Source organism: Pseudorasbora parva, chromosome 23 (genome assembly GCF_024679245.1).
Source record: "Pseudorasbora parva isolate DD20220531a chromosome 23, ASM2467924v1, whole genome shotgun sequence".
Classification (NCBI taxonomy): domain Eukaryota; kingdom Metazoa; phylum Chordata; class Actinopteri; order Cypriniformes; family Gobionidae; genus Pseudorasbora; species Pseudorasbora parva.
Genome location: NC_090194.1, coordinates 8054374 through 8068274, shown reverse-complemented (window position 1 = coordinate 8068274; position 13901 = coordinate 8054374). Strand labels below are relative to the sequence as shown.

The following is a 13901-nucleotide window of genomic DNA, read 5'->3' as shown; positions in this document are numbered from 1 at the left end:
GTTCCTACATGAACTGACTACCTCTTTGCACTTCAATAAAAAAAAAAAAAAGAATTTGTGGTATTTGGCATATTTGTTTTTGCTGTAGTTTTTAGGGGGTTATTTTTCCTGTAAAGATATCGAGATATATATTGTATATCGAGATATAGCAAAATATATCGAGATTTATTTTTTGCTCCATATCGCCCAGCCCTACTCGGTTGTAACAAGTGGTTATTTCAGTCAAAGTTGCTCTTCTATCAGCTTGAATCAGTCGGCCCATTCTCCTCTGACCTGTGGCATCAACATGGCATTTTTGCCCACTGGACTACCGCATACTGGATATTTTTCCCTTTTCACACCATTCTTTGTAAACCCTAGAAATGGTTGTGCATGAAAATCCCAGTAACTGAGCAGATTGTGAAATCAAAAATCATATATTGTGATTTCTGGAGTTTCTTTTTTTTAGATTATGTCTCTCACTGTGGACATGCACCTTTGATGACAATTTCAGACCCCTCCATGATTTCCAAGTGGATGAACTTGCAAAATAGGAGGGTGTTCAAATACTTATTTTCCTTACTGTATAAAAATATCTTCATTTGTGTTCCGAAGATGAACGAAGGTCTTATGGGTGTCGAACGACATGAGGGTAAGTAAGTAATGACAGAATTTTCATTTTTGGGTGAACTAACCCTTTAACTGAACTAGAACTGACTCAAGTCTTTGTTTGTGTTCTGAGATTAAAACTCAAATTTGCTGCCCATCCACTTCTGAACAAGATTCTGACCAATCAGGGTTCGTCATGGTTCAGGGTTGATTTATTACGACCAAAATACCTCTGTCCTTATCTTGATGTGCCCCAATCTCGAAAAGCCATAAAGTGATTGTTTGTTCGTTGGCCTAGATTGACTGAAGCCCATGCCGTTAATGGCCACAAACTCCGCAATGGATATTACTCACAGGGCATGATCAGGCATAGCACCGGACTTGCTGCTTGGCAGAGAAAGGAAGCAGCCAGAGATGCTCAGCTTGCAAGGCAGGACTGGAACAAATGGGAGACCCAACAAACACAAGACACGGCAGAGAGCAGAAACAAATGATTGGCAGTAACTACGACAAGCAAACAAACTGTACCAGCACAATGAATTACGAACTGGCAAAACATTAGGGAACGAGCACACATTATTAAGGGAGCAGAAAACATAAGGAACAACACTCAGACAAAGAACAGGTGAACACAAGGTTTGTTTGACATCAGCTGCGGCTGGATGTAACCGATCTACGAGAGTTGGCGCGTGCAGGCGGAGAGGAGCTGAAAATGGAGACGTGAAGTCAGACACCTTTTGCTTCCAGTAATAATAATAATAATAATAATTCATTACATTTATATAGCTCTTTTCTAGGCACTCAAAGCGCTTTACATATAGAAGGGGGAATCTCCTCAACCACCACCACATGTGCAGCACCACCTGGATGATACGACGGCAGCCATATTCCGCCAGAACGCTCACCACACACCAGCTGATTAGTGGAGAGTGATGAAGCCAATCAGGATATGGGGATTATTAGGAGGCCATGATGGACAGAGGCCAGTGGGCAAATTTGGCCAGGATGACGGGGTTACACCCCTACTCTTTATCAAAGGACATCCTGGGATTTATAACAACCACAGAGAGTCGGGACCTCGGTTTAACATCTCATCCGAAGGACGATGCTCTTTGACAGTACAGTGTCCCCATCACTATACTGGGGTGTTGGGACGCACACAGACCACAAGGTGAGCGCCCCCTGCTGGCCTCACCAACACCTCTACAAGCAGCAACCTAGTTTTCCCAGTTGGTCTCCCATCCAGGTTCTGACCAGGCTCAGCCCTGTTTATATTCAGTGGGCAAACAGTCTTGGGCTACGGGGTGATATGGTTGCTGGCCAAGTGATGCTCGCAATGTGCCGTAGAGACGCTCACAATGTGCTTGCATACTTTATCACAGCTTAAGTGAAATAAATTCAATATAATGCACATTTGTTTGTTAAAGAATAAAGTTCAACATAAGTGAACTATCAAAGTGGTGTCTATGTTTTTTATCAGTTTTATTTTAATAAACATGACACAATATAACATTGCAACTATATGAAGAGGTTTTACTGTTATAAAATACAGATTTTGACCATTAGTGGAACTTAATGGCTCTGAATAAATACGAAACACGCGCTTATTGTCATGCGGTGAAGCCAGCCAATCGTGGAACAGGTGTGTCATCTGTACATAGACTGTAAAAAAATATAGATGTAGTGTCTGTGATGTCACCCATAGGATTCGGAAGTGCCGTTCTGAAGCGTAAAGTAGAGACAATCTGGCCGTTGCTATCTTGGCAGTCATCGAGCATCATGCCCAGATGCTTCAGAGAACAGGCAAAGAGGCAAGATGTGGGCAGAGCTTAGGTGGTCAGAGTATTATTGCATGATGACTTAAAGGGGGGGTGAAATGCTGTTTCATGCATACTGAGCTTTTTACACTGTTAAAGACTTGGATTCCCATCCTAAACATAGACAAAGTTTCAAAAACTAATGTTGGACGTTTGATAGAGTATATCTGTGTCAAAAATACTCCTTCCGGTTTCTCACAAGTTTTGGAGAGTTTTTTTCGAGTATTGGTCCACTTGATGTTAATAGAACGGAAGGTCCTCTTGTATGGGCCGTACGGGCTCTTCTCCCGGTAGGGTGCGCGCACGCGTGACTAGAGGAAATGCACGCCCGTAAACACTCTCAGGTGCAGATCCACTCGTCCATGAACACTTATGTCGCGCGCCGCGCTCCACTTTATTCCTATGGGTGACGTCGAGCGACTTCAACGCTTCAGCACAGCATTCCGGGAAGGCAGCGCTGCATTTGAACCGATTTGAATGCAGAAATGACGGGAAGCTTCACAACATCGCTTCAGTCGCACCTCAAAGTGGATTTCCACGCCACTGCTGTCACAGGACTTCACCAAATATACCAAAGAAGTGTGTTTTTGACGGAGCGGTCCCAGCGATAAAGGTTCGGTCCTATTTTGGAAGCAGCCGGTGAGTAAAACTGCTTCAAATATCTCTGCTATTGGCAACTGTCGCATGAGTGAACATCAGTAAATGACACGATCGCGTGCTTCGTCATTCAAATGCACTAACGGTTACTCCATTGCTGTTCTCTGTATAACGTTACACTAGTCTGACGTGCAAAACCGTTTTGCTTGCCACTGCTAAGGTTTAGTCGCATACAATAGTCCATAAACCGAATCATGTCCTCACTGCGAGTATAGACACACAAATGTTGATAGGCCACTAAATACAGTACATACACCAGAGACAGACGTCCTGATGTTGCCGTTTCTCCTGTTCAGTTTATTTCAGCCTCAGATTTGATTCTGGATCATATATCTATTAGCTGAGATAGCCATGGATTTCTCCACGCTTGAGGACGTCACCGCTTTGTTCGCGATCGTCATTCTTTAGCTCCGCCCACTCGATATGTTTTTTTCCGGAAAGACTCGGTACAGCCTATATTTCTTTTATGAATATAATAAAACTAAAGACTTTTCGGAGATATGAAGGATGCAATACTACTCTATAGGTACTTAAGATTGACATGAAACTGAGTGTTTCACCCCCCCCCCCCCTTTAAAGACATTAAATAAATAACTATCCACCTGTTACTCAAAATACTATGACAAGAGCTTCAAATGCCACCACAGCAGTTTTCTGGACAGACAGCACTACTGTGCTCAGCTACATTTGCAATGAGAGTGCATGCTTCAAAACTTTTGTAGCAAACAGGATCTCTCTGATACGAGTCACCACTACTCCACTACAGTGGAGGTTTGTCAAGACATCGCAAAACCCTGCAGAGCAAGCTACCAGAGGTCTCAAAGCAAAGGACTTTATACAAGCGAAAACATGGCTTAAGGGACTTTTTGTTAAAACCAGAAGAAAAATTGGCCACAAAGCCCAGATCAAATGAGCCAAGGTGCACAACAAGACCCTGAAATCAAAATTGAAATTAAGGTCAACATGCTCAACATTGCAACATGAGCAAGTTAACTGATTACCACTCAAGTTGGTTTTGTCTCATAAAGCAAGTGGCTTGGATGATAAGACTCAAAGAAACTGTGTAACAGTGTAAAAAGCTCAGTATGCATGAAACAGCATTTCACCCCCCCTTTAAGTTTGGATAGTGCATTTTCATGACTATTCTCAAAAAGGGGGGTGACAGTTATAAGGGGTTAATTTTACCACAAATGTTTGAATGGTATGGTGGTTTCCGCAAAAATGAAGCAGCACCATGAGCAGCAAAACTGTTTTCAACACTGATAATAATCATAAATGTTTGTTGAGCATCAAATCCTAATATGAGAATGATTAGTGACACTGAAGACTGGAGAAATGATGATAAAATCAGCTTTGATCACAGAAATAAATGACACTTTACTAGGCTATATATTCACGTAGCGAACAGATGATGTACATCAGAATAATATTTCACTGTATTACGTTTTTTTACATTTTGAATTAAATAAATGCAGCATATATCCCTGCCCGCTGGACACTGTCACCTTTTTTACTCTGAGGAGTTTGGGCGGCAGTGGCTCAGTGGTTCATGTAGATTGTCAAACCAGAAGGTTGGTGGTTCAATCCCCGGTTCCACCTGACCAAGTGTCGAAGTGTCCATGAGTAAGACACTTAACCCCAGCTGCTCCCTACGAGCTGGATGGTGCCTTACATGGCTGACATCGCCATCGGTGTATGAATGGGTGAATGTGAGGCAACAATGTAAAGCGCTTTAGATAAAAGCGCTATATAAATGCAGTCCATTTACAGGTCTGATAGGGTTGTAAAGGGACCTGTAAAACTGTATCTGGACAGTTTTTTCTCTTAAATAAGCCACATATTTAGCATATTGTTTCAAATCATTCTAGGGCACCTTTAACAAAGAGGACCAATATGTAAGAAAATGTTAAATACAGGTCCAATATCTTTCTGATTTGTTCTGGAGCAGATGGACTCTAGAGTACCTTCCCACTCTTCAGGAATGCAGCAAATAGACAAACTTTGAAAGGAATTTTGAACATGGTGATGTGGTACTAGTTGTGGACCATTCTTTTCCCCGTAATTCATGGATAATAGGAAGAGTAATTCAAACATTGCCATATTCCAGTGGAAATGTACGTTGTTTAAAGTTAAAGACCAAAATAAATATACTGGAGAGACCTGTAAAAAGGTTGTGCTTAATTCGAAAGGCAATGTAAGAATGCAGATTTAAAAAAAGAATTATCAAGAGGAAAGATAACCAAAGGAAAGGTGAAAGAACTAAGTCACTATTTCTCTATTTCTCTTACTATAAATGTTCAAGTGAAATGGCTCTAGTATTTGAATATGAGTAGGATATTTGTTTAATCTCCTGTCCAACCAATTTGAGGCCGGATGTGTAATAGCCATATATTATTTGTTTTTTATGTAGATGTGGGTTAAATAATTGTGTGCATTAAGCAATTGTTAAATAACTATGAGTAAGTATGGGCAAAATTTGCCATATAAACCAAAACCACAATTTGTACCAGGCTGTAAACACGTTTTTTTTCTGCTGTAAAGTTGGGCAGTTTAACATGGAGCTCAATGAGATTCTGCTCCCTTCTTGAGCCTGTCCCTTAGCAGACTGTCGAGGAATTGTAGTTTAAGTAACTGCCGTATTGGCTTCAACAGAAACTGGGGGAGGTTGCTGCTTGTGCAAAATGCACCAGCCGGAAGCTCTTGAATCGCTCTCGCGGCGCTTTGAGGCCGTACATCAGTCACGTGGCATCTGCGCTCTCTCAAGTCAGACAAAATTTAGAACCCGAATGGACTGCTTCAAGTCAGCTGCTGATCATTCTGTGCAGTGCTGTATGAAGCAGAACAAGCCTTCAGACAAACAAGGAGCATATAACATGAGGAAAGGGTGAGCACACTCAGAAAAAATTATGACTTAACAAGAGGGCGTGGTAATTGGAAATGAGGAGGCAGGAACAAAGGAGCACATGGTCAACAAAGAGAGTGCCATGTGTTCAAGCACAACAAAAAGACAGACACATTAAACAAAGACAAGACTGACAGAACTGTCAGAGGAGAACCCTGACATTCTCACCCAGATGTCAGTGTGCTGCCATCAACCCATTTCCATGTGCCTTCCACATCACTGTCAGTCAGACCAATCCAGACTTTAGCATTTTTAGATAATGTCGTAGAAAAATCCTGAGGAGAAGAACTATATTGTAATCTGATAATGACAAACTTCAATTGACTTAACACAAATTTTTCACCTCTATCCAAAGAAAGTACTCACACACATTTTTGTGTACAAACTGTACAAACAATATATTATATCCTCTAAACCTAATCTAAACTGCATTTTTACATTTATAAATAAATAAATAAATAGGCTAAATAATATGGTGGTGACAAAATGTCCCTCATTTAGACCGCACACAGACTGGGTCTCATTCATGCGTATGCACAAATTTGCCCATGAAATCTGTGTGAATGTTTTCATGAACATAATGATTCATCCATAACTTTCGTTCAAAACATTTTTTAACTAAATTATGAAAAAAATTGTAGGAACAACTGACACCACTTGTATGCAAAAATCAGGATGTTTTATTGAACTGACTTTCCTCGGGCACACAGTCGCTCATTTAGAATACTCAGATGTAATCAACATTGGAGTGAAGATATGAACAAATTAATGTGTGTATGCATGTGTTGTGAAATAGGCGGAACATTTTCGTGAGAAGTTCAAATGTGCATATAAATATGAATGAACTGAACAATTATTAGTGAATGAGACACTTCTTTCACTCACTTGTTCCTCTTTGTTGTTTATGATGATCAGATCTGCTCCTCTTTCTCTACAGTATCTTCTGCTCTCAGTCCAGTTCTTCTTCTTAGAGGAAATGAAGTAAAGATGGAATTTATAGTGAATCCATCCATCTGTAAACACAGCCAGTTCAACTATCAAGAATTTATCTTCATTCATATATATATATACACACACACATAATCAGAACATGTGTCAAAGGTCATAGATGTTTATCAAAGAACTAGTTATTTAGTTCAATGATTCATGATTCGGAACGCCAATGTCCACGTGATTTCAGCAGTTTGGCATTTTGACATGCAATCCAAATCATGAATTAATAAGCTAATTCATGACCGTTTGAATCTTTATTTGAGGTTTGAAAACAAACGAGGAAGAGAAGACAATGCTGAATAAAGTCGTAGTTTTTGTTATTTTTGGACCAAAATGTATTTTCGATGCTTCAAGAGATTCTAATTAACTAACTGATGTCACAAATTGACTATTTTGATGATGTTTTTATTTCCTTTTTGGACATGGACAGTATAGTGTGCATACACTTAAATACACTAAGACTAAATATAAAATATCTTAAACTGTGTTCCGAAGATGAACGGAGGTCTTACGGGTGTGGAACAACATTCGGGTGAGTCACTAATGACATACATTTCCTTTTTGGGTGAACTAACCATTTAATCTTAAGGGTGTTTGATTCGGTTTCTTAAAAATACATTTTCCCTGAAGCAAACCCAGCGTCTTTATAGCAGCATCCATGTTAGCACATCACGTTTGATGTGGTGGTAATTTCACAATGGGCATATATATATATATATATATATATATATATAAAATGTGCATAGCTGCCATTCCAAATTACCTCTAATAAGGCAATTCCACTGGTTTAACTGGTCTCTCTCTTCTGTGAGGTTGGTAATCTTCGTTAGTAGTTGATCTCTCTCTTCTGTGTAGTTTGTGCTCATTGTCTGGATGTGGACACACAGCACTATGACTGCAATCAGCAGAAGAACACACAGCAGCCCCAAACACACTGCAGCTGCTCTGGAGCTTCTGTTCCTCACACTATAACTTCCTGAACACCACAGACATGAAAATAAATGACTGAAAATGTGCAGATGGTGTTTTGATCACAGAAATTAACATGATTACCTGCACGCTGCAGTGGTTTGTGTGTGTTTGTCTCTGTCCTGAAGTCATGATCTCTCATATTGTCACAGATATCCAGCATCATCTCCACTCTCCCTCTGTCAATGTCCTGAAGCTCAGTCCTGCTCACACACTCATAAATGACCGCAGATATCTCTAGTCTTGTATAGTCAGACATTGTAACACTGAATGTTGTGTCAGTTCGGCTGCTCTGCACGTCTCTGCCTTCTGCTTCTGCTTTTAACACACTTACATCTAAACACAACGGAACTGGTGTGAGATAAACATCACATGACGTTATGATGTACAAGTTTTAGAATAAGAACAAGTGATGACAGAAAATATGTGTTTAAATCATAGTTTGGATGATTTATACCACAGACTCGTAAATATCACCCAAGATGCTCAGGAATCTGCTCAGGGCTTCATGTTCATCGCAGCTGAGTTAAAGGAACGTCAGATGTTCTGGACAGTTATGAGTTAATAGAGATGGTTTTGGAAATCAGTGAGAGATGAAAACCTATTTAGATGATTGTAATGTCTCTGATGAAGACCTGACAGACAAGATGAATGTGGCATCCAGTTAAGTGTGGTACAACAAAAGAACGTGATAAAGAGGTTAAAGTGAATATTACGAATATAGTAACATGTACCTGCATGCCAATAAACAGTGGTGGAGGAAGTACTGAATCTCAGTACTTAAGTAAAAGTACAAATAACCAGAGCCATATTTACTTAAGTAAAAGTAGAAGTATACAACGACAATCCTACTAAAGTAAAAGTAAAAAAGTACTTGATTTTAAATGTACTTTTAGTATTTAGGGTAAAAGGACTTGTATAACAGTTTATTCTCTTAATGTCTATATTCTAATAATTAAAAAGAAGAAAACAGTATGGGCTGTGGCGTTTAAATTAAGTTCGTTTTGGGTCAATGTAGGCTAATTGTGCATATCATCTGTGGCCCAGTTTACATTCTGACTCACAATATCAGGGAGATCTGCAGAGTCAAATATCAATATTCAGAAGTAACATTTTCATCAGCTTTGATGTATTTAAATCTTCATATTCATGAGGATTAATCTGAAATATAGGATATGCTTCAGTTTTCCTTTTATATTCTTGAATCTTAAAAAATTTAAATCTTAAATTTGATCAAAAAAATTAAATTAGAATAATGCTATATGGTTGTTAAATTAAATAATTTACACTGACAAATTACAACTGCATTAAATAATGTTATGAGATTGTTTTAACTATATATTTTTAATACAATAAGAAACGTTGGAAAGAATGTTTAAACAGGAAACTAAACTACCAGTAGGTGGTGGCAGGTCTTAATGAGTGAGTCATTGAGTCGGTTCGTTCAAACGGCTGATTCGTTCATGAATGAGGCAGTCGTTTACGAACAGGTCATTGCATCTTTGATTCAACCGATTCATTCAAATGCTGAACCATTCATTAACACACTATTGCTGTGAGATGCGTTGTGGTTCTGATCTTGGAAATATTTTCGCTGCTGTAATAGAACAAAAGCAGTTTATATTGCATCTAAAATGTAAGTGACTAATTTTAATTAATTGTTTATGGAACTGTCATGAAATCAGTGTCACATTTTCAGTCGTGATGGTATTCAGGAAAACAGCACTCTTGGTCGTGTCATGTGATGATTTTCACTGTATTATACGTTATAAAATATAAAAACCTTCACATTTTAAATATTTACTGCAGTATGTTACTGAGTTTCTCTGTACGAGTGGTGTTGGTATGTTTCCATTTCTCCTCGAGAGGCTGCACGATTGTCAACAGCGTGACGTCAGATCATACATTAGCATATTATTATCCATTAATTATCCAAACAAACCTTAATCTCGAGCCCTGAAACTGATCCGAAAATGTAACGAAACGTTGTAGAAATGTAGTGGAGTAGAAAGTAAACTATTTGCTGCAAAATGTAACGAAGTAAAAGTAAAAAGTATGCACTATTGATTCTACTTAAGTAAAGTACAGATACGTGAAAAATGTACTTAAGTAAAGTAACGAAGTATTTGTACTTCGTTACATTCCACCACTGCCAATAAAGCAATATGAATTAAATGAAGGGCAGACTGAAGAACTTCAGGTGTGACAAACTACACAGCTCTGGCTAAAGTAAGTGTTGAATGTTAAAAGAGGCGAAGTGGAGGAGATTCTGAAGCAGCTACAGGAGGAAGTGGCTGAATTACGAACGATGTATAAAGTGTTATCTTTCACTTCCTGGTGACTACAGACGTGGAGTTCAGAATGATCTCATCAGTAACACAGATACAGACAAACATCTGTAAACTATCCCAACGCTTACTCTTACACCTCTTTGCCCCTAGTTGTTATATAGAGAAAAAATGCTCAAATTCACAGAAGAGTCTTCCATGACAGAAAGCATCTGCTGAGGATTAAATGTTAAAGGATTAGTTCACAGAATTAAAATTTCCTGATAAGTTTACTCACCCCCATGTCATCCAAACTGTTCACGTCTTACTTCAGTCAAAAAGAAATTAAGTTTGAGGAAAACATTCTAGGATTTTTCTCCAGGTAGTGGACTTCCACAACAACCAACGGGTTGAAGGTCCAAATTGCAGTCTCAGTGCAGCTTCAAAGAGCTCTACATGATCCCAGAGAAGGAATAAGAGTCTTATATAGAGAAACGATCGGTCATTTTCTTAAAAAAACTAAGAAAACAACTATACTTTATAACCACAAAGGCTTGCCTTGCACTGTTACGTGTGACGTAGGTAAAGTACCGACCCAGTGCCAGAAAACATCTCATTTTCTCCTTCAACATCGTGGTTTTACTTTTTTTTTGGTAAGGGTATCTGATTTAGTCTTTGCACATTCGCTTTGTTAACACTGGGTCGGTCTACCAAATGGAAAAAAATCCATTAATAATAATACAAATAATACAAGTATTTATAAAAAAAAAAACATTTATTTATTTATTTGTTATAGTGTCAGTGTAAATGTGATAGCACTTAACGTCTTTATATGTAATGCATTATCAAAGCCTTTAATGCATTAATTATTCAGTGTAATACACCCTATAATGCATGATATCATCTCATGAATAATTGTAACCACAGTAAAAAATACATTATAATACTTTTGTTACGCTAACATAAGTACAGACAAACAATGTTAGACGTAACAAAGAATCTGCAATTATTATAATTCATTTTAACTTTGTTTCCAATTATTTATGTAAAGATGTAATGCATAATAATGTACAATACATTATGAATACCATTATAATGTGTTATACATAAAGGTTTTAAGTAAAGTGTAACCTTACATTTTACTGAGGAAGATAACTTATGTGTCTTTTTTACTTAGATATCTTAAAGACAGAAAGACCTTTATGTCTGTTTGTAATTTACAGCATAAACATGTGATTTAATAACTTGTTTTAATGGTTTTCTCACAGATCCATTGATAATTATATTTACATGGATAATCAGCCCATCCTGGTGAATAAGTTCGAGCACAGTTCTCTCTTCCACCTCCATTTGGCTCTCCATATAACCAGAAGCTGAAACTACAGATCAGAATTAGATGTTCAGTGCTTCTTTCTGTTTGATTTGACCTGTGAGAATCATTATTAGAAAAATCTGTTCAATTCAGTGATTTCTCACTCAGAGTTCAGTGTGCTGCCATCAACCCATTTCCATCTGTCCTCCTCATCGCTATCATTCAGACCAATCCAGACGATAGCAGCCTTAGACATTTTCGTAACAAAATCCTGAGGAGAAGAACAAATTCATGTGTCTACGCACTTGTTGTGAAATAGGCAAAAAGTTTTCTTGAGAAGTTCAAATGTGCATATAAATAATAATAGAGTGCCAATTATTAGTGAATGAGACACTTCTTTCACTCACTTGTTCCTCTCTGTTGTTTATGATGATCAGATCTGCTCCTCTTTCTCTACAGTATCTTCTGCTCTCAGTCCAGTTCTTCTTCTCAGAGGAAATGAAGTAAAGATGGAATTTATAGTACATCCATTCATCTGTAAACACAACCAGTTCAACTATCAAGACTTTATCTTCATTCCTAATGAATTATGAAACTTGTTTTTAGTGAATATATAGGCTATATGTTTAGCTGCAGTTCCAAATTACCCATTTCACTAAGGCTCTTCCACAGTTCATTTGTCTCGTGATTTAACTGATCTCTTTGCTTAGTCAGGTTGTTAATCTGGTTTAATAATCCACGGCTTTCGTTTTTCAAGTTTATGTTCTTTATTAGTAGTTGATCTCTCTCTTCTGTGTAGTTTGGGCTCTTTGTCTGGATGTGGACACACAGCACTATGACTGCAGTCAGCAGAAGAACACACAGCAGCCCCAAACACACTGCAGCTGCTCTGGAGCTTCTGTTCCTCACACTATCACTTCCTTAACACCACAGACATGAAAATAAATGACTGAAAATGTGCAGATAGTGTTTTGATCACAGAAATTAACATGATTACCTGTACGCTGCAGTGGTTTGTGTGTGTTTGTCTCTGTCCTGAAGTCATGATCTCTCATATTGTCACAGATATCCAGCATCATCTCCACTCTCCCTCTGTCAATGTCCTGAAGCTCAGTCCTGCTCACACACTCATAAATGACCGCAGATATCTCTAGTCTTGTATAGTCAGACATTATAACACTGAATGTTGTGTCAGTTCGGCTGCTCTGCGCGTCTCTGCCGTCTGCTCCTGCTTTTGACACACTTATATCTAAACACAACGGAACTGGTGTGAGATAAACATCACATGACGTTATGATGTACAAGTTTAGAATAAGAAAAAGTGATGACAGAATGTGTTTAAATTATAGTTTGGATGATTTATACCACAGACTCAAATATCACCCAAGATGCTCAGGAATCTGCTCAGGGCTTCATGTTCATCGCAGCTGAGTTAAAGGAACGTCAGATGTTCTGGACAGTTATGAGTTAATAGAGATGGTTTTGGAAATCAGTGAGAGATGAAAAGCTATTTAGATGATTGTAATGTCTCTGATGAAGACCTGACAGACAAGATGAATGTGGCATCCAGTTAAGTGTGGTACAACAAAAGAATGTGATAAAGAGGTTAAAGTGAATATTACGAATATAGTAACATGTACCTGCATGCCAATAAAGCAATATGAATTGAAATAAGGGCAGAATGAAGAACTTCAGATGTGACAAACTACACAGCTCTGGCTAAAGTAAGTGTTGAATGTTAAAAGAGGCGAAGTGGATGAGATTCTGAAGCAGCTACAGGAGGAAGTGGCTGAATTACGAACGATGTATAAAGTGTTATCTTTCACTTCCTGGTGACTAAAGACATGGAGGTCAGAATGATCTCATCAGTAACACAGATACAGACAAACATCTGTAAACTATCCCAACGCTTACTCTTACACCTCTTTGCCCCTAGTTGTTATATAGAGAAAAAATGCTCAAATTTAAAATGTTAAAGGATTAGTTCACAGAATTAAAATGTCCTGATAAGTTTACTCACCCCCATGTCATCCAAACTGTTCACGTCTTTCTTCAGTCAAAAAGAAATTAAGTTTGAGGAAAACATTCTAGGATTTTTCTCCAGGTAGTGGACTTCCACAGCAACCAACGGGTTGAAGGTCCAAATTGCAGTCTCAATGCAGCTTCAAAGAGCTCTACATGATCCCAGACAAGGAATAAGAGTCTTATATAGAGAAACAATCAGTCATTTTCTTAAAACAACTATACTTTATAACCACAAAGGCTTGCCTTGCACTGTTACGTGTGACGTAGGTAAAGTACTGACCCAGTGCCAGAAAACATCTAATTTTCTCCTTCAACATCGTGGTTTTACTTTTTTTGTTTTTTGTTAAGGGCATTTGATTTAGTCTTTGCAC

General features: G+C 38.3%; 2 protein-coding genes and 1 long non-coding RNA gene across 4 annotated transcripts in view; 1 reads left to right on the top strand and 2 right to left on the bottom strand.

Moving 5' to 3' along the window:
- The window catches only part of LOC137062915 (uncharacterized), an 85479-nt gene that overhangs the window by 45298 nt on the left and 26280 nt on the right, over positions 1 to 13901 (top strand). The window contains exon 3 of one of the 2 annotated variants that reach the window (XR_010901309.1): positions 11462 to 11555. The exons of the other annotated variant lie outside the window; for it this stretch is intronic. This is a non-coding gene — a long non-coding RNA (uncharacterized lncRNA). Of the gene's footprint in view, positions 1 to 11461; positions 11556 to 13901 lie in introns of those variants that run through there. 2 annotated transcript variants of the gene reach the window in all.
- On the bottom strand, positions 952 to 7985 carry LOC137063126 (CD209 antigen-like protein E; the record flags this gene model as incomplete). Its single annotated transcript, XM_067434205.1, has 4 exons — positions 952 to 1024; positions 6133 to 6239; positions 6850 to 6977; positions 7721 to 7985. Coding segments are annotated over 4 exons (573 nt in total), but the record flags the coding sequence as incomplete, so codon positions are not given.
- Positions 11666 to 12773, bottom strand: LOC137063125 (CD209 antigen-like protein E). The gene is made up of 4 exons (XM_067434204.1): positions 12503 to 12773; positions 12132 to 12425; positions 11913 to 12040; positions 11666 to 11776 (listed from the first exon to the last, which is right to left on the bottom strand). Exons 1-4 carry the CDS (start codon positions 12675 to 12677, stop codon positions 11666 to 11668), a joined length of 708 nt encoding a protein of 235 aa, XP_067290305.1. The 5' UTR covers positions 12678 to 12773.